We start from the raw sequence: 20,693 nt of genomic DNA, 5'->3' as shown, positions 1-20,693 counted from the left end.
AAAAATCATTTCCTAAATATTTTGACACCCGCACATGTCATACCCCTCCCGCTCGCTGAGCAGGTGTAGCACATCTCTCCCGGTACCCTGATAACTGCAGAATTTAAAAATACATATTCCACCGACCGCACCGCGTTTCCCCCCCCCTCCCCAAAAAACAAAACAAAACCATAAAGTAATTCATAAAATTCTCTGGGTTACCATATGGCTCTAGAAAAAGGAAGACAGATTGAGCCAGTCTGGGTTTTACTTCCATTACTTTCAATGGAAGCAAAACCTGGACTGGATCAATGTGTCCTCCTTTTTCTGGAGCCATATAGTACATCCCCATCCTATATAACCATTGGAATTCCAAAACGCACCTCCAAAGATGCGCAGCCCTCTAAAACTGTGTATCTCCCTAAAGACAATTTAAAAACAATATTTTATTTTGGACAGATTCCCTTAGCTCACCCAAAAAGGACCCCCAAATGCCCGTACTATCAAAAAGAATCTAATTAATTAATCCTCACCAAAGCCCTGTTCAGGCCCAGATTTCAGGCCTACTCAGAGCTTCAGAATCTTACTGAGCATGTGCAGAGCTTGCCATTACCCAGTCATGCTCTCTGCCTGTCCTTCACTTAAAGCCAGCCAGCCATCAGGGCTGGTCATAAACACTTCCTGCCCCTAAAAATGTCCCAAAAGGAGCCAGGAGTATCATGCACCCCCTAATAGGGTCTCCAAATACACAAAAGGATTTAAAACTGGCCTCTGATCTCCTCCTGAATACATCTCAGAATGCTTAGGATCATCTCTGCAGCCCTGAAGACCCCTCCAGCACTCCAAAAGAAAAAGGTAACTTTTGTATTTTGTTTTTAACCATACTATACTCTCCAGTTCAACACCTTTAAGGTGTTCTCTCAGAGCAAGCCTCCCAAAACTTTACTGGCTCTTACCCAACTCAGGGGTAGATGCACTAAAAAAAATCGTTAAAGCCCTTCTCTTACTCATTCCATGGCTAATCAGTAAGAAACGGGCATGCAGCAAATGAGCTGGTCACTGCTAGCTCATTTGCATGGGATTTCATTCCAAGCCAGTTGGCCAGCTGAGCATGCGCAGAGCAGCCAAGCGTTATGCTGAAAAAAAACAAAAGTTGCCCCCATAATCTTTGCAGACTTTCACATGCCAAGCACGTCCTTCACTCAAAAAAAACAACAAAAAAAAAGATGTCCCTGACAAGCAGGAAACTTGTCAGCAGCCTGAAACCTCGAAAGAGAGAGTGCTGAAAAGAGCCCCAGTTAATTTAAGTGCTGCTGCTCTTCCCTTGTGTAACATTTCCATTGTTTACTGCTTTGCATGTTAAAGGCAGGCTTACAAAAGGCAATTAGGAAGGACGCTCTGAAGAAGAAAAAAAAAAAAGAACTTCCCTGTTTTTCTTACCTGCCTGAACTGACCACACCACAGTTCTCTCAACAGCCCCTCCAAGGTTCTTTTTAGCTTGAGTCCCCCCCCACACACACACACACACAGGATCCGGACATGTGAGGACCTCCCTCTCTCCAGGTCTCTCTCAGCCAATCACAGCGCATTTAGATGTCAGCTAAACGTGCTGTGATTGGCTGAGAGAGACCTGGAGGGAGGGACATCCAAAAAGTTTTGATTTGGATGTCCTCATAGATCCCGATCCTGGGGGAAGGGGGCGCAAGCTGAAAACAACCTTGGAGGGGCTGTTGAGAGAACTGTGGTTGTAGTCAGTTCTGGCAGGTAAGAAAAACACGTCCGAGAAGGACACCCATCACAAAAGCTGAAGGAAGACATCCAGCTCGTGTTAGGCACTTGGACGTCCCTGACAAGCACTTGGATGTTTTTTTTTCCTTCCGATTCCCGCGCAGCAGCCCCAACGTGAGTTGCAGACCTCCCGTTAGGTTTTCCACGGTACGGGGATCGGAAAACGGTAGTGCATCGCATCGCATATACATTATAATACTAATTTGCTCATCTGCATTCCGTTTTCGTTGGCTGCTACCGTGACAGGAAACTGCCCTTTTGTGCATGTCCTGGTTTACTACTTATTTATTTATTTTTATTTATTTTATTGCATTTGTATCCCACATTTTCCCACCTATTTGCGGGTTCAGTGTGGCTTACAATACATTGTAAATAATGGAAATGCAGTTAGTTACAATCAGTTATGTATTCCATTGTGAGAAGTTAAGCGAGACAAAGTCAAGGTGTCGTTAGGGAATAGGTCAAGGAAAAGAACAATGGAAAGAGACAACTGGAAATCGGTAGGGTGATAAAACCTTAGCAAAAGGATAGAACCAGTTTAAAAACCACGTTGCTGGCTTGTTAAGTTTAGTGCATCTAGCCCTCAGTTTCTGTGTCTCTTAGACCTCCCTTATATAAAAACAAACCCTTTTTTTCTATATTGAGGGTATTAGGACAACTTTTCTCCTACCTGAGCAGCTTTCTAACCTCCCTTCACTATCAAGCCAAACTGTAACCCTGGAAACTAGAATTGAATGACATCATCTGTCCCTCTGGAGCCAATCAAAACCTTCACCACAGATATTACAGTTTCCACTGTAAACATGGAACTTGGAATTCCCTGCTGTCAGCTCCATTTTGAAAGCAAAAAGTGGGAGGCGGGGCTAGTGCTGGGCAGACTTCTACGGTCTGTGCCCTGAAAATGGCAGATACAAATCAAGGTCAGGTATACACAAAAAGTAGCACATATGAGTTTATCTTGTCGGGCAGACTGGATGGACCGTGCAGGACTTTCTCTGCCGTCATCTACTATGTTACTATCCAGCTTATTTTCGAAAGAGAAGGACGCTCATCTTTCGACACAAATCAGGAGATGGGCATCTTTCTCCCGCGGGCGCCCAAATCAGTATAATCGGAAAAACATTTTGGGCGCCTCCAACTGCAGTCGGTTGCGGGGACGAACAAAGTTCACGGGGGCGTGTTGGAAGCGTAGTGAAGGCGGGACTGGTGCGTGTTTATCGGCCGAGAAGAGATGGGCGTCCTCTGCCGATAATGGAAAAAAGAAGGGCGAGAATTTGGTCCACTTTATTTGGTCCTTTTTTTTTTTTTAGGTTCAAGTCACAAAAAAGTGCCCGAACTGCCCAGATGACCACCGGAGGGAATCGGGGATGACCTCCCCTGACTCCCCCAGTGGTCACTAACCCCCTCCCACCCTAAAAAAACAACTTTAAAAATTTTTTTTGCCAGCCTCTATGCCACCCTTAAATGTCATACTGCGGTCCATCGCAGCAGTATGCAGGTCCCTGGAGCAGTTTTAGTGGGTGCAGTACACCTCAGGCAGGCGAACCCAGGCCCATCTCCCCCCCCCCCCCCCCCCCCACCTGTTAACTTGTGGTGGAAAATGGAAGCCCTTCAAAACCCATCAGAAATCCACTGTACCCACATGTGGGTACCCCCTTCACCCCTTAGGGCTATGGTAGTGGTGTATTGTTGTGGGGAGTGGGTTTTGGGGGGGCTCAGCACCGAAGGTAAGGAAGCTATGTACCTGGGAGCAATTTGTGAAGTCGACTGCAGTGCCCCCTAGGGTGCCCGGTTGGTGTCCTGGCATGTGAGGGGGACCAGTGCACTACGAATCCTGGCCCCTCCCACGACCAAATGCCTTGGAGTTGTTCGTTTTTGAGGATGGGCGCCCTTAGTTTCCATTATTGGCGAAAACCGAGGGCGCCCATCTCTACAGCCGGCGATCTCAGCATTTAGGTGGACCATCTCTAAGATGGAACGAAATGTTGAGATTTGGGCGTCCCCGATCGTATTATCGAAACGAAAGATGGACACCCATCTCGTTTCGAAAATACGGTCAGCCCCGCCCCTTCACGGCGCCGTCCTCGGAGATGGGTGCCCTTAGAGATGGGCGTCCCCGATCGAAAATGCCCCTCTATGTTACATAGCCTATAATAGGGAAAGCACATTTCCTGAATATTTCAGTACCCATGTCCCACACTACTCCCGCTCGCTGAGCTGGTGCAGCTCATCTCTCTAGGTACCCTAGAGATTTTAAAAATACGCTTTTTCCCATTCACACAGTGTTTTCCTAAAAAAAAGTCCAAAAAATAATCAATGAAATTTCCCAATCACTATCCTATAATTTTCCTAACATCCTCCTCCATCCTATTTGACCATTAAAATTCCCAAATGCGCCCCCAGAGATGCGCAGCCCCTTAAAACTCCTTCTAACCGCTTTTCCACATAAAACACCACTAAATTTATTTTTCTTTTAGTCCGACCCTCCTAGCTTATCCAAATAAGACTCCTGGATACTCTGGTTAAGCAAAATAAATTTAAAACATTTTTTTCCCGGGGCCCTGCCCAACACATACTTAAATTTAAAATTAACATTTAAATAATATAAGCTTAAAGGGCTTCTTACCTGCTTCCCCTTACATAATGACTACCACTTTCACCCTTCAAATCCATTCAGGACTGCCATCAGAAATCTTTTTCTTTTAAAACAGCCAAAGAAACTGTTTTTCCCTGACTTCACTTTCAGGCCTACAAAGTGCTTCAGAGCCATACTGAGCATGTGCGAAGTTTGCATTACCCAGTAATGCTCTGCTTGCCTTCACCCTCACTGATGTCTAACAAGATTGCCAGATGGGCGGTTTTCCCGCCCAATTGACCCGCTGTAGAAAATATTTGACCGCTGCGGGTTGCGAGTTTTTGGGCTGCTTTTATTTTTGCCGGGCAGTTTTTTTTTCTCTGCCGGATGCGGTTTTTCACCCTGCGGGGGGCGTGGTTAATGACGTCGGGGGGGGGGGGGGTGGTTAATGACGTCGGGGAGGGGGGTGGTTAATGACGGGGGCAGGGTTGGTGACGGCGGGGGTGGAGCTGATGATGACGGTGGTGGAGCTGATGACGGCGGGGGTGGGGTTGATAGCGGGGGTGAAGCTGATGAGGGTGGGGCGGAGTTGATGATGGCGGGGGTGGGGGTGTGTGGTTTTTGTGCTGGGAAAATTATTTAAATCTGGCAACCCTGATGTCTAACCAGACACAGTGACTGGGCACAAACTTTCCCAGCTCTAGCCCTGAACTTCTCTGAAGCCAACCCCCAGAGTGACTAATCCAGAAATGAGCCAAAATAAATCTGACATACCCTGTACTCCTCCAGGCCCCTAAATGAAACCAGAAATGCCTCAGACCGCCCCTGAAGCCCAGTAAAGTTACCAGCAGCTCCGGGAAAAAGGTAAGAAAACTTTTATTACTACTTCATAACCCTATTACAAACGGACTGGATGTGTTCTGGCCGTTACTTGCTTTGCTTAGTTGTGTTGCCAAGATCAGTCATTTAGGTTGGATCGGTGGGGTATGCCTTTTCGTATAGATTGGTCTTTAGTTATTTACAGAAGCTTAGGTGGTCGTAAGTTGTCTTCACGGTTGTTGGTAGTGCGTTCCACAGTTGTGTGCTTATGTAGGAAAAGCTGGATGCGTAAGTGGATTTGTATTTAAGACCTTTGCAGCTTGGGTAATGCAGGTAAATGAAGCAGGTTTCCAAATACATCAGGCTTCCAATAAAGCAGGTTACTCTCACCTCCAACACCCTTCCAAACCCTCAGGAGCTGGCCATCCCTGCCTTGGAACTCTCCCACTCCATGGAGGCTTCTCCCCCCTCCTGGGATTTCTCTCCCCTATGATCTACCCCTCCTTCCATATAATCCATCCAATCATCTTCTTCCTTCTCCATGGGCCCCTCTCTATACCAGCTGGGCCGCATGGTATATTGATTGCGTATCCAGGGGAACTGAGCTTCTTCCCTCTGCCTCCCCCTGGTGGGGGATGAAATTATAGGCTCAGCCTGGCTATCCCCCTGGCTCCCTCTGCTGGAGCTGGGAATCCATTCCCTTGTTTCCAGATTACTCTCTGCCTTCCTCCTTGCAATGGCTTCTGTACTTGTATTTCAGGGTCTAAATGCTTCATCCTAGCCACCCTGGCAGTAGCCTTGTCACAAGGGCCCTTGCCACGCTGCTCTCTATTCAGCTCTGCACTGCTCCCAACACGTCTCAGCTCCCCAGTGTGGTCCCTCTTCCTCCTCTGCTTCTCTCTCTTCCTGAAGAATGGCCTCTGTGGCTACTGCTTCAGCTCCTCTCCTTGGCCCCAGCTCGCCTGTTCACCTGCAGCTCGGCTCCTCTTTTTCCCCCGGCTCGTTCCAGACCCCCTTCTCCTCCTCCTCTGTTCTGTCTGCTTTGGTGCCTGGCCCCTTATAGGACTCACCACTTCTCTCTCGTCATCTGGGGCTCGTCAGTGGGTCCTTCTCTTCCAGCCTGCAGCTCACTCCTGCTTGGGTTCAATCTTTTTCTCCTCCAGCCTGCAGCTGCCTCTCTTGCCTGAGCTTGCCCTTCTCTGCCCCAGCTTGCAGCACACTCCTGCCTGGATCTGATCTTCTCCTCTCAGAGCATGCTTGCAGCCTCCTCCCTTTGCCTGGGCTTGCCTTTCTCTCTCCCAGGTTGCCTCTGGCTTGCTATGCTTTCTCTGCTGTTCCACCCCTCCTGTCCCCTGGATTGGCTTGAAATTTGCGCCAATCTATGGGTCAGGCTGCCTCCTGCCACCTCATTGGTCCAAATCCATGCCCTTTAGCAGATCCTGGCTCCTATTGGCCACCTTCCAAACTGTCCCTCAGGCTTGCTCCACATGCCCCTCAGACTCCCTGCTTTCCCTGGGGCCTCAGACAGCCAATCAGGAGCCTTGTAACAGACTTCACTGCACATCCCCCCCCAGTTACAAACTCATAAAATTTAAACACATCTCTAGCATCTATGGGCACCTGAGTTAGTTTTATAACAGTGCTGGAGCTTTTTAAACATTTTAACTAAAAGGTGTCAGTGCTGTTTCTGGGCTGCCCTGAGCCCTCTGTACCTCCCTGTCCTCTGCAAGGTGCCCCCCTCTCAGGGAAAGGGGGAGGGCAAGGTAAAAGCTTCTTTTTTTATGTTTACAGTACAATGGCACCAAAGCAAGCACCCACCCGCAAGGGTAATTTCAGCGACCCAGAAATTGAGCTACTGGTTCAGGAAATACAGAGGAGGCACACGCATCTCTTTGCTCCCAGGGGCCAGTGGCTGGCTGCTACAACGAGGCAGAGAGAATGGGAGGCAGTAAGGGACCGGCTCAACGCGGTTTTCCACTGTGGTAGGTATGTGGAAGACTGCAAACGGAAGTGGCGCTGGCTGAAGTATGATGTCAAGAGGAGGGTTGGTGCCAACCCCCCAGCAGATGTCACTGCTAACTTGACCCCAATCGAGCGCACCATTCATGGGCTCTTGCCCCAGCAGGGGATCCACGGCATTGGGTCCCTTGACACATCAGCACAGGCTGAGGGCTCAGGTAGGTTCACCATTAGGAAGCTGGGGTATCTGTTGTGCTGCACTACACTCTGTTTTACACAAGTGGGGAACAGTGTGGTGCTCCTCAGTAGGGGAAGGCGTGAAAACACAACATGCAATACAAATCACTATTCATTACAGACCATGGCACCAGGAGTAGCAGGGGGGAGGGGAGAGGATTTCCAGCAATGTGTGTGTAGGTTACCACTGTTTCACAGCTTTGGGGGCCTTCCCCACTCCCTCCTCTTTTCCCAACCCCAAACTCTACATATCTCCTTCCCACACCTCTGTGCTATAGTCACTGTGTCCTCTGCACTCCTTCCACAGTTCTATGTCTACCCACCTGCCTGTGTGGGTCTCTTCCACGTCATTCTCTGTAGTACACTGCGCTCCTCGTCTCCAGCTCTGTACCATGTACAATGACAACTGTGGCTTGCCTGCCAATCCCATTCCTCACCATCTCTTTGCTGGGTCTTTGCGTGTGGGGCTATTTATATGAATGCTGAAAAACAAAAGTGGGTTATTTTGACCAACACACTTCCTCCCCTATTGCTGTGCAGGTGATGACATCTTAATTATCCAGGTGAAGGAAGAAGCTAGCCCTAGTGGCCACCAGCCACAGCACACAGAGCAGCAAACCAGTGGACCTGCACAAGAAAGCGCACAGCACCATGGGGTGGAACCACGGGACCCAGCAGCAGAGGCTCTCCCTCCACCACCCGCAGCAGAGGCTCTCCCTCCACCACCCGCAGCCTTTGCCGATGTTGGCATTAAAGAAGAAGAAGAAGAAGATGCAGAAGGGGGGGCACCTCCTCAGCAGAGGCCATCCAGCCAGAGGAGGCAGCTACTTTGCCTTGCCACACAATTGTTGGGCAAGAATGAGCACATGGAAGACTACCGGCGCCAGAAATTGGAGCTGCAACGGGAAGCGCTCCAGGTGCAACGGGAAGTGATCCAGGAGCAACGGTTAGCGCTCCAGGTGCAACGGGAAGCACTCCAGGTGCAATGGGAAGCGGTACAGGCCCAACGTGAAGTGGTACAACAGCTCCAACGGCTGGAGCACAGCATCGAGGGCCTACGTCGTGACCTGAAAGCACCTAGTACAGCCCTGATGCAGCAACAAGTAGCGTCTATTTCCACCACTGCACAGCAACCGCCCGCTAAGAAGAGGAGCTTGAGATCCTCAACCTCCTCAGCCACTGGTCCAGCAGCCACCACACCAGCTCCCCTTCTGGGTCCTGTGCCCAGGTTGCAGGGCAAGCCACAGACCTCAAGGTGGCCGGACTTCCACAGGGCAGCCGAGGCAGCAGGCTGCCTTGTGGACACAGAGGAGGAGAGTGGGAGCTCATCAAAGGACTCTCAACAAAGTTCCCCTGAAGCACCAGCTGCAAAGAAACACTGTGGGAGGGATAGGAGGGGACAGGGCCAGAGGAGAGAGCGGGGAAAGTGATGGGGCATGCTGGGGGGGGGAGGAGGGAGGGGAACATACACAGAGCGGATGATGGTGGTGGGAGGGGGGTGGTGGTGGTGGTGGTGGTGGTGTGTAAATACTATGTCATAGAAATAAATGTCAACTTCCTCTCACACAAAACTTGTCTTGATCAGACTTTGCCTGGCTCTGACCCCCAGCTTGTGTGCACTCTGCTCTGTGGGCGGGAGGGGGCTCCTCGTCCTGTTCATCTGGGGCCTGCTGCTGTGGTGGCTGTGGCTCTTCTGGGAGGGCCTGTCCTTGCACATTGCCAAATTATGTAGCATGCAGCAGGCCAGGAATATCTTTGCCACCTTTTGAGGGCTGTACAGGAGCTCCCCTGCAGAATGTTCCAGACATCGGAACCTGTTGTTAAGTTGTCCGAAGGTGCGCTCGATGATGCCATGGGTGGTCCGATGTCTACTGTTGTAGTTCTCCTCTGACCCTGTTTGTGGGTGCACTATGGGGTTCATGAGCCAACTTCGCTGTAGGTAGCCTCTGTCACCTTTGGGGAGAAGCAGGATAAGAAAGATGAGTGTGTATTGTTTCAAGCGGGTAACGTGTGTGTGTGTGTGTGTGTGTGTGTGTGTGGAGGGGGGGGGGGGAGGAATAGTGGGTTGTGGAGTGAGCTGGAGGGAGAAACTGCTGAGGGTTGCCCGGTAGAGGAGGTACAGTTTGGGCAGATCCATGCTGCACTTACCTAGGACCATCCGCGGGTGATCTCCCCTCGCTCAAACCTGGGGAAGATTCCTGAGTGCTACAATATAGGCATCATGGGTGGAACCTGGGTATTGGGCACACACGTCTAGAATCTCCTCCTGGGTGTCACACACAACTTGCATATTGAGTGAGTGGAATGCTTTCCTGTTCATAAGTACATAAGTAATGCCACACTGGGAAAAGACCAAAGGTCCATCGAGCCCAGCATCTTGTCCACGACAGCGGCCAATCCAGCCCAAGGGCACCTGGCAAGCTTCCCAAACATACAAACATTCTATACATGTTATTCCTGGAATTGTGGATTTTTCCCAAGTCCATTTAGTAGCGGTTTATGGGCTTGTCCTTTAGGAAACCGTCTAACCCCTTTTAAAACTCTGCTAAGCTAACCGCCTTCACCACGTTCTCCGGCAATGAATTCCAGAGTTTAATTATGCGTTGGGTGAAGAAACATTTTCTCTGATTTGTTTAAATTTACTACACTGTAGTTTCATCGCATGCCCCCTAGTCCTAGTATTTTTAGAAAGCGTGAACAGACGCTTCACACCCACCTGTTCCACTCCACTCATTATTTTATATACCTCTATCATGTCTCCGCTCAGCCGTCTCTTCTCCAAGCTGAAAAGCCCTAGCCTCCTTAGTCTTTCTTCATAGGGAAGTCGTCCCATCCCCGCTATCATTTTAGTCGCCCTTCGCTGCACCTTTTCCAATTCTACTATATCTTTCTTGAGATGCGGCGACCAGAATTGAACACAATAATCAAGGTGCGGTCGCACCATGGAGCGATACAACGGCATTATAACATCCTCACACCTGTTTTCCATACCTTTCCTAATAATACCCAACATTCTATTAGCTTTCCTAGCCGCAGCAGCACACTGAGCAGAAGGTTTCAGTGTATTATCGACGACGACACCCAGATCCCTTTCTTGGTCCGTAACTCCTAACGTGGAACCTCCCCTCTTCCTCCCCTCTTGTAGCGCTATAGAAATGCTAAATAGTAGTAGTAGTAGTAGTAGTAACCTTGCATGACGTAGCTATAATTCGGGTTCTTTTTCCCCACATGCATCACCTTACACTTGCTCACATTAAACGTCATAAGTGTCTTCTCGTGCCCGGTGGGGGGGGGGGGGGACTGAGTGCGACATGTGTGCAGTCAATGGCGCCTATGACCGAGGGGAAGCGAGCTACGGCGTAGGAATCAGCCATTTTGTTCTGCAGGGCCTGGGGGGTGGTGGGGAAAGTGATGTACTCAGAGGTGTGGGTAAGGAAGGCATCAAGGAACTGGGTGAGGCAGTTAGAAATGGAAGCCTGGGTGAGGCCCGTGTTCACAGATAGGACAGACTGGAAACTCCCAGTGGCCAGAAAAGATAGAGAAGCAGTGATCTTTAGGTGCACAGGGATGGGGTTGTTCCTACAGGTCTTGGTTGCTGGAGGGGTTGGAGCTGGTCACAAAGGTGCTGAATGGCAGTCCTATCAAAGCAGTACCTAGTGAGACACTGCAGGTCAGTGAGATCTAGGAAACTGCTATGGGGCCTGAAAACTCTGGGGCGTGAATACCTCCTGCGGTGCCTCCCCTCTTCCTCCAACATGTAAGCCACCTGTGCATTTAGTGCCTCCATTTCCCCACACTACAGGTGCAATGCAGTGACACCAGTGCTCATCTCTCCCTACTAACTTGGTGAAACACAGCAGCAACAAACAGAAGCTGACACTCACTCTCCCCGACAAACAATGTGGTCACACACAGCAGAGCCACACTGCAAGCACTCCTGCCACACCCTCTAGCCAATCACTCTCCAAGCAGTCTTCACAAACACGCTGCAGCAGTACACAGGACAAAGAAACAAACTACCAACAGGTAAGGGAATGAAATATGAACTTGGGACAGTGAATGGACAGGGATTGGGAGAGGGGATGGGGAGATAGAGGAAGGAGTAATGGTGTCTGGGTTTGGGGGCTTGAAGGGGTACGGAAAGCTGAAAAGGTAAAACACAAGTGAGGCAGGTGAGGATGAAAACGTTCCAACTGTGGCACACAGACAAAGGTAACAGGCACTCAAAAAACTCTCAGCTTTCTCTCCAAATAACGCTCTCGCCACTCTCCAACTGCACAAAATCGCTAATGGGTCTAAACACGACTTCCCCCTTACCTTGGTCGCTTTTATTTCAGGTCTAACTAAGGACGTCCATGTTCCCACTCATGCGAAACTATTTCGCTAGCCATTATACGCTGGGGGCGCCCATCTCGTAACGCCGCCCATAACACGCCCCCTGTGGGGACAACCATAGATGGGCGTCCTCACGCTGAGGGCATCCTTTCAGCCCTGTTTCGATTATTGGATTTGGTCGACCTTCTTTCACGGGGACGCCCATGTGCCTTTGTGTAGCTTTTTGGACGCCCTTTTCTTTCGAAAGTGAGCCTGATAGTGTGATGTGCTCTATGTACTATTTTCCATATACTCACTAAAGCCCTTAAGTAAAGTGGCTGACGATCATGAGAGTTAGGCCCCCAATCACCCCCAACCTCTCCCAAAAACAAAACACAATGATGGAGATCCCGTAGCCCCAACATATGCACCCCTTCTATGTACATACAAAAATAACAAAGAGTGTTTGTGCCCCCAAAATTCCACCCCACACACTCAGGCAACAATGGAGACTTGGCAGGCCAACATACCATCATATCATCACCCCATTCTCACATACAAGAACAGTGACTCAAGGATGAGAAATCTTCATGTCCCTGACATAAATCCCTAGGCCCTTCATGTGCCCCCACTCCATACCCATTGCCCCAAGGTCTTAATAATAAGTACATAAGTATTGCCACTCTGGGACAGACCAAAGATTCATCAAGCCCAGCATTCTGTTTCCAACAGTGAGGTCACAAGCACCTGGCAAGGTCCCAGAAAATACATTTTATGCTGCTTATCCCAGAAATAGCAGTGGATTTTCCCCAAGTCAATTTAATAATGGTCTATGGACTTTTCCTTTAGGAAGCCGTCCAGACCCTTTTTAAACTCCGCTAAGCTAACTGCCTTTACCACATTCTCTGGCAACGAATTCCAGAGTTACACGTTGAGTAAGATATATTTTCTCCGATTTGTAATAAATGTATTACTTTGTAGCTTTATCGCATGCCCTCTAGTCCTAGTATTTTTGCAAAGCGTAAACAAATGATTCATGTCTACCCATTCCACTCATTATTTTATAGACCTCTATCATATCTCCCCTCAGCCGTCTTGTCTCCAAGCTGAGGAGCCCTAGATGCTTCAGCCTTTCCTCATAGGGATGTCATCCCATCCCCTTTATCATTTTCATCTCCCTTCTCTGTACCTTTTTGTAATTCCACTATACCTTTTTTGAGATGCGGCGACTAGAATTGAACACAATATTCGAGGTGCGGTCGCACTGTGAATCAATACAAAAGCATTATAACATCCTCACTTTTGTTTCCATTCGTTTCTTACTAATACCTAACATTCTATTTGCTTTCTTAGCCGTCGCCGCAGCACACTGAGTAGAGGATTTCAACGTATCATCAACAACGACGCCGAGATCCCTTTCTTGGTCGGTGATTCCTAACGTGGAATCTTGAATACATAGCTATAGTTCGGGTTCCTCTTTCCCACATGCATAACTTTGCACTTGCTCACATTAAACATCATCTGCCATTTAGACGCCCAGTCTCCCAGGCTAGTAAGGTCCTCTTGTAATTTTTCACAGTCCTCTTGCGATTTAACAACTTTGAATAACTTTGTGTCATCAGTAAACTTAATTACCTCACTAGTTACCTCACATAAACTCTAGATCATTTATAAATATGTTAAAAAGCAGTGGTCCAAACACAGAACCCTGTGGAACCCCACTTTCCATCCTTCTCCATTGAGAATACTGACCATTTAACCCTACTGTCTGTTTTCTATCCTTTAACCAGTTTTTAATCCACAATAGGACACTACCTCCTATCCCATGACTCTCCAATTTCTTCTGAATAATCCTTTTGAATATCGACCAGTATATTTTTTTCCCAAAAAAGAGGTCCATAGTACAAAAAATATTTGGTTGCAAAGCACATTCTTTAAGTACTAGGACCTGATATTCAACAGAATGTATCCAGTTAGGAGTGGCTTCTATCCAGATAAGCCCCCCCCCCCCCCCCCCCCCTCACCAGGTCAGACCTCTTTGGCACTATCTAAACAGTGCCAAGGAGGCCCAGGGGCAGAGTCTGGGAATAGCCATGAGTTATCTGGGTAGCAGCAATACTGGGCCCGATATTCAGACCGCGGGATTTAGCCCAGCTAACGCCCATGGTCGGTGCTGAGCTTGAATATTTAATGCCGCTCTGTTTCCGGTGACCGGCATTGAATATCCAGTTTATTTTTGGCTGGTTCAAACTTAACCAGCCAAGCTGATATTGAGTGGTGGCCAGTTAAGTTTGAACCGACCAAAGATAGGCTGGTATTCACATGGCCAAATATGGCCACCAAACTGGCACTGAAATTCGGCAGATAGCCGCTAACTGCAAATTTTCAGCAGATCATGGCCCGGCCTGTCCCGCTGAAAATTTGTGGATAGCCAGTTATGAGGCATTGAATCAGCCAGGTGCTGATCCTGACTGGTTAAATGCTTTTGAAGATTAGGGGAATTCAGTCTACTAACCAGGTAACTATCTGCAAGAAGATAGGACAGAAAAAGTCTATCCTAATTTCATCTGGCTACCAGTCTGTATATTGCTGGTATCCAGATAAATGACAGTAACTGCATTATAACCAAAAATTCAGCACCGTTATCCAGGTATAGCCATGAATATTCAGGTATAAAAAGCCTGTGGCGGCCAGCAATTTTTAAAAAGCAGACAACAGCAGGCTGAATGTTGATCTGCTAGTTCCTAAGTCATTAGCAACAAAATGGATTTTAGTTGTTCTTCAAAATCAGACCAAAGGACACCAAAGATGAGATCTAAAACTTTTATTGATGATTTTTAATGATGACTGTTTCAGCTCAAACATGCCTGTCTCAGGAGTCTCTTGACGATATGGATGTCACAATTAAAAATGGGAACGTCATCAAAGACTGAATTGAAAAGGAGTCTTAACAAAGACCGTTTCAAAGTTTGGAAGTCTCAAAACCGTTCGTCATCATCTGTTAGCTAATCACTGACAATGCACAGTTTTGAGACTTCCAGACTTGAAAGGGGGTCTTTGTTAAGACCCCTTTGCAATTCATTCTCTGACGGACACATTTTTAATAGTTACATTCACATCGTATATCATCAAAAGACTCCTGAAGCAGGCACGTTTGAATCGAAACACGGTGCTGTGTCAAGTCGTCATTAAGAATTATCAATAAAACTTTTACTTTGATATCCCTTGGTCTGATTTTGAGGTGCCAGCATCCATTTCCCACTCCTGTTCTTGTCTTGTGTTTCTTCCTGGGATTCTGGTGTTCTTTCCACGCTTGTGGATTATTTGAATTTTCAGTTGTTCTTAGCAGAATAATAAGGGGGTAATTTATCAAGATGCTTATAGTCATAACATGCATTGTATTCCCATAATGCACATTAATTTAAGATACCAGAGGAGACATCGTAATGAGATGCAAAGCATGCAAATGTTTGCAAAACACCTCATTACTCTGTAAATTGAATAACACAGCTTGCAATGAACACTGTAACCTGTGTTATTCCTGGAGAAATAATACCATTTTACCGTCCCTGATGGTATTTTCGAAACGAAAGATGGACATCCATCTTGTTTTGAAAATACGGGTTTCCCCGCCCCTGGATTGGGACTTTTGCAAGGACGTCCAAATCGAAACTTGGACGTCCCTTTCGAAAATGCCCCTCCTCGTATACACGATCATCACCTGGTTTAAATAATGTACTATTAAAGTATCTACTTTTGTTTTTTATGCTTTTTAAATTTAATATTATGACATGATACTCCTACTCATTGACAAATGGATATATTGTTTCATGGTACACTATCTATAGATACCATTTTATGTTTATTTGGAGATACATGTTCAATCATGTCCTTCTTTGATTATTTTCATCAAATTTTATTATTCTTACTCCCCTGTAAGTTTTCAACAAATATGTATGTTTAGATATTCAATCAATATATCGTTTATTTTATCTAATTGTATTTATTTTGTATCATTCCACACCCTTTTATATCTTTAAGTTTTAATATATTTAATGTTCTGTAGACCCCTGAGGCAGGCACTTAATACCGAAACACGGTGCCATGTTGGGCCTTGTATACAACAATAATAAAGTGTTTTTGCTATCGATAAGTCATGTGTCCTTGATCTCTCTCCAGCCTTCTCCAGCTTCAAACTATTGTTAGCTGACAGAGTCCAGTATCTCTATAAGCTTTTATAAATATTAAGCTTTCAACTTCCTTCAAAATATCAGATAATTTTGCTCCATTCAGATGCCATTTGGCAAATAAATTCTAACTAAATGGTGCCATGATTTGGAATACACTTCCTAGCCCTAGCTTTTATGGCAATTGTTACAGCAGGAGCATAAAGCAACTCCTGCTGAGATGATCACAGAGTTCTTGTAATTTCACTCCTTTTCAGCAATAAAGATAAATTATTACCTGCATCATTTTTTTAAATAAATTAAACACCAGACGTATATATTTGAAAGTGACACGCTGTTTGATGGGCAGCCAGTGTAGTTCTTTCCTAACCAGTTCTTTCTCTTAACACCCTTCAGCAACGATCTCTACATAGTTGCCTGCACTTTCTGTGTTAATTTTCCTAACTTGTAGAAGTCTCGTTCCTCTCTTCCTTCGGAGCCCTTTTACTAAGCCACGATAAAAAGTGGCACACGCTACTTTTAGCACACGGGGTTCCCGTGCACTGAGGCCACTTTTAGCGCTGCAGTAAAATGGCTGCATTTTACTTTTTCATGTAATGGCCATGTGCTGATTGTAGCCTAGTGGTTAGTGCAGCGGACTTTGATCTTGGGGAACTGGGTTTGAGTCCCACTGCAGCTCCTTGTGGCTCTGAGCAAGTCACTTAACCCTCCATTGCCCCAGGTACAAATACATACCTATATATACTATGTAAACCACTTTGAATGTAGTTGCAAAAGCCACAGAAAGGTGGTATAGCAAGTCCCATTTCCCTTTCCGTATTTGAGATTCTATATGGAATGTTGCTAGTGGAGGAGTGGCCTAGTGGTTAGTGCAGTGGAACATGGAATGTTGCTACTATTTGAGATTCTGTTGCTTCTATTGGAGATTCTACATAGAATGTTGCTACTATTGGAGATTTTACATGGAATGTTGCTACTATTTGAGATTCTACAGGGAATGTTGCTATTCCACTAGCAACATTCCATGTAGAAGCGTACGTGCAGGACGTCAGACTCACAGAAACAGAAGCCTGCACGGCCGCATTGCTGATCTGCAAGGGCAGGCTTCTACATGGAATGTTGCTAGTGGAGGAGTAGCCTAGTGGTTAGTGCAATGGACTTTGATCCTGGGGAACTGGGTTTGATTCCCACTGCAGCTCCTTGTGACTCTGGGCAAGTCACTTAACCCTCCATTGCCCCTGGTACAAAATAAGTACCTGAACATATGTAAACCGCTTTGAATGTAGCTGCAAAAACCTCAGAAAGGCAGTTTATCAAGTCCCATTTCCCTTTCCCTATTTGAGATTCTACATGGGATGTTGCTACTATTTGAAATTCTACATGGAATGTTGCTATTCCACTAGCAACATTCCATGTAGAAGCCTGCCCTTGCAGATCAGCGACACGGCCGCACAGGCTTCTGTTTCTGTGAGTCTGACGTCCTGCACGTATGTGCAGAACATCAGACTCACAGAAACAGAAGCCTGCGTGGCCGCATTGCTGATCTGCAAGGGCAGGCTTCTACATGGAATGTTGCTAGTGGAGGAGTAGCCTAGTGGTTAGTGCAGTGGACGTTGATCCTGGGGAACTGGGTTTGATTCCCACTGCAGCTCCTTGTGACTCTGGGCAAGTCACTTAACCCTCCATTGCCCCTGGTACAAAATAAGTACCTGTATATACTTTGTAAACCACTTTGAATGTAGTTGCAAAAGTCACAGAAAGGTGGTATAGCAAGTCCCATTTCCCTTTCTCTATTTGAGATTCTACATGGAATGTTGCTAGTGGAGGAGTGGCCTAGTGGTTAGTGCAGTGGAACATGGAATGTTGCTACTATTTGAGATTCTGTTGCTTCTATTAGAGATTCTACATAGAATGTTGCTACTATTGGAGATTTTACATGGAATGTTGCTACTATTTGAGATTCTACATGGAATGTTGCTAGTGGAAGAGTAGCCTAGTGGTTAGTGCAGCAGACGTTGACTGTGGGGAGCTGGGTTTGATTCCCACTGCACCTCCCTGTGACTCTGGGCAAGTCACTTAACCAGTGGCATAGCCACAGGGGTCTGAGCCCCCCCCCCCCCCCCCCCAAAAAAAAAAATTTCCTCTGGGTTCCTGGCTTTGCTGCTGGGGGTCCCCAACTCCTGCCAGCTGAAGCGCTGTCCTGTTGCCTGCCCTGCTCTGTCTTCTCCTCACATCCGGCACACTCCTTTTAGTGAAACTGAGAATGCTCAATTTCACTAAAAGGAGCGTGCAGGACGTGAGGGGAAAATAGTGCAGGGCAGGCAACGTGGCAGTGCTGGAGACCAGCACTGGACATGGCTTTAGCTGGTGGGGGTTGGGAACCCCCGCCAGACAAGGTATTTGCTGCAGCAGTGGGTGGGGTGCAGCAGGGGGGGCAGCGGCGGGGTGGCTGGCCAAATTGTGCCCCTCCACCTTGGGCTCTGGCCCCCTCCCACCGCAAGGTCTGGCTATGCCTGCACTTAACCCTCCATTGTCCCCAGGTCCAGGTGGTGGGAGACAGGGCTAGTGGTTGGGAGGCGGGGCTAGTGCTGGGCAGACTTCTACGGTCTGTGCCCTGAAAATGGCAGATACAAATCAAGGTCAGGTATACACAAAAAGTAGCACATATGAGTTTATCTTGTTGGGCAGACTGGATGGACCGTGCAGGTCTTTCTCTGTTGTCATCTACTATGTTACTATCCAGCTCATTTTCGAAAGGGATCGCTGGCGATCTTCCGACACATATCGGGAGATCGCTGGTGATCTCCTGATCCCAGTCAAATTGGTATTATCGAAAGCCGATTTTGGCCGGCCCCAACTGCTTTTTCATCGCAGCGCTGGCCAACCTTCAAGGGGGCGTGTTGGTAGGGTAGCGAAGACGGGGCGGAGGCGTGGTTACGGGATGGCCGGCTTCACCTTATAATGAAAAAAATGGCCGGCTCGAACGAGCATTTCGCCGGCCAGACCTGGTCCATTTATTTTTAGGACCAAGTCTAAAAAAGTGCCCCAACTGACCAGATGACCACCGGAGGGAAGTGGGGATCACCTCCCCTTACTCCCTCAGTGGTCACCAACCCCCTCCCACCCAAAAAAAAACAAACTTTTTTTGCCAGCCTGTATGCCAGCCTGACATGTCATACCCAGCTCCTTGACAGCAATATGCAGGTCCCTGGAGCAGTTTTTAGTGGGTGCAGTGCACTTCAGGCAGGTGGACCCAGGCCCATCCCCCCCCCCCCACCTGTTACACTTGTGGTGGTTAATGTTGAGCCCTCCAAAACCCACTGTACCCACATGTAGGTGCCCCCCTTCACCCCTTAGGGCTATGGTAATGGTGTAGAGTTGTGCGGAGTGTGTTTAGGGGAGGATTTGGGGGGCTCAGCACCCAAGGTAAGGGTGCTATGCACCTGGAAGCTATTTTTGTTTTGTTTTTTAATTTTTAAGTGCCCCCTAGGGTGCCCGGTTGGTGTCCTGGCATGTCAGGGGGGCCAGTGCACTACAAATGCTGGCTCCTCCAACGACCAAATGCCTTGCATTTTGCTGGGTTTGAGATGGCCGGGCCCGGTTTCCATTATGGCTGGAAAACGAAGCCGGCCATCTCGTATAAACCCGGTGAGCGATTTGGCCGGTGCCAAGAGTATTTTGAAAATACGCTTGGCTCCACCCCCTCGCCGAGCCGGCCCCGAAGATGGCCGGCGCCGTTCGATTATGCTCCTCCATGTAAACCGCTTTGAATGTACTACTACTACTACTATTTAGCATTTCTATAGCGCTACAAGGCGTACGCAGCGCTGCACAAACATAGAAGAAAGACAGTCCCTGCTCAAAGAGCTTACAATCTAATAGAAAGGCGGTATAATCAAGTCCCATTTCCCTTGGCTGTTAGTGCAGAAGCCTTTACTGCCACCTATTTACAAGGTAGTAATTGGGAGGCACAAAGCAGTGTACCTGCGTTACCTGATTAGTGCAGCCATTGGCGTACTACCGCGGAATGCCTTGGCATGTGCTAGTGCCTACTGTAGCTTACTAAAAGTGCCCTTTTGTTTTTCCTTGACCACTTGGAAAGCAGCGTGTTGCTAAATGGCGGAAGATTGATCTTACGTAAGTTTTGTACCTCCATGTTAATAGAAATGGACAGGGATGTGTTTCCAGGACTTAACTCTCAGCCTCCACCTCACGCATTCATCCCATGTCCTGCTTTTCTTATATAGATTTTTCTGTGAGGCAATGATTTAGCTGTTCTTACAGCTGTACCCAATTAGATATGGTGATCTGGCCTTCAATGACATTGTACCTATTAACCCACCTTTCAGACTTTAAATTATTTCCCTGATTCACCTCAAATGCTTAATTTATCTGTCTTTCTTGATTAGATCTATAAATTCCTCCTCCCCCCCAAAAAAAGAGGGGGGGGGGCTAAATACTTCCACTCAAAAATGTAATAAAGTGAAAGCTATTACCACAGGGAACAATAACCTAATAACGAGCTGAGAGTCATATTACAGTGTTAAATATTTTTCATTTTTGAGAACGTTTGTGATAATTTTTGAAAAGCATCAGTGTAAGAAGGTTGATGAACATGTGTACATAAGTAATGCCACACTGGGAAAAGACCAAGGGTCCATTGAGCCCAGCATCCTGTCCACGACAGCGGCCAATCCAGGCCAAGGGCACCTGGCAAGCTTCCCAAACGTACAAACATTCTATACAATCAAGCCATTGTGACATCACTAATGAGGTTGGCTCTTATTGGTGGAATGAGCCACTATGACATCACAATAGGTTAAATCACTGCTCTA

General features: G+C 47.4%; 1 protein-coding gene across 1 annotated transcript in view; it reads left to right on the top strand.

Annotated features, from left to right (window-relative positions):
- The first annotated feature begins 588 nt into the window (after nt 1-588).
- LOC115462494 (nuclear apoptosis-inducing factor 1-like) overlaps nt 589-20,693 on the top strand; it is a 59,604-nt gene continuing 39,499 nt past the window's right edge. Inside the window, exons 1-4 of the mRNA XM_030192492.1 lie at nt 589-834; nt 5,132-5,206; nt 6,953-7,338; nt 7,898-8,100. Coding sequence (XP_030048352.1) covers nt 6,957-7,338; nt 7,898-8,100 — 585 coding nt within the window. The 5' untranslated portion in view covers nt 589-834; nt 5,132-5,206; nt 6,953-6,956. The remainder of the gene's footprint in view (nt 835-5,131; nt 5,207-6,952; nt 7,339-7,897; nt 8,101-20,693) is intronic.

This window comes from Microcaecilia unicolor, chromosome 1 (genome assembly GCF_901765095.1).
Source record: "Microcaecilia unicolor chromosome 1, aMicUni1.1, whole genome shotgun sequence".
NCBI classification, from domain to species: Eukaryota; Metazoa; Chordata; class Amphibia; order Gymnophiona; family Siphonopidae; genus Microcaecilia; species Microcaecilia unicolor.
Note: the sequence above shows the minus strand (reverse complement) of the source record. Positions and strands in the feature narration are given on the sequence as shown.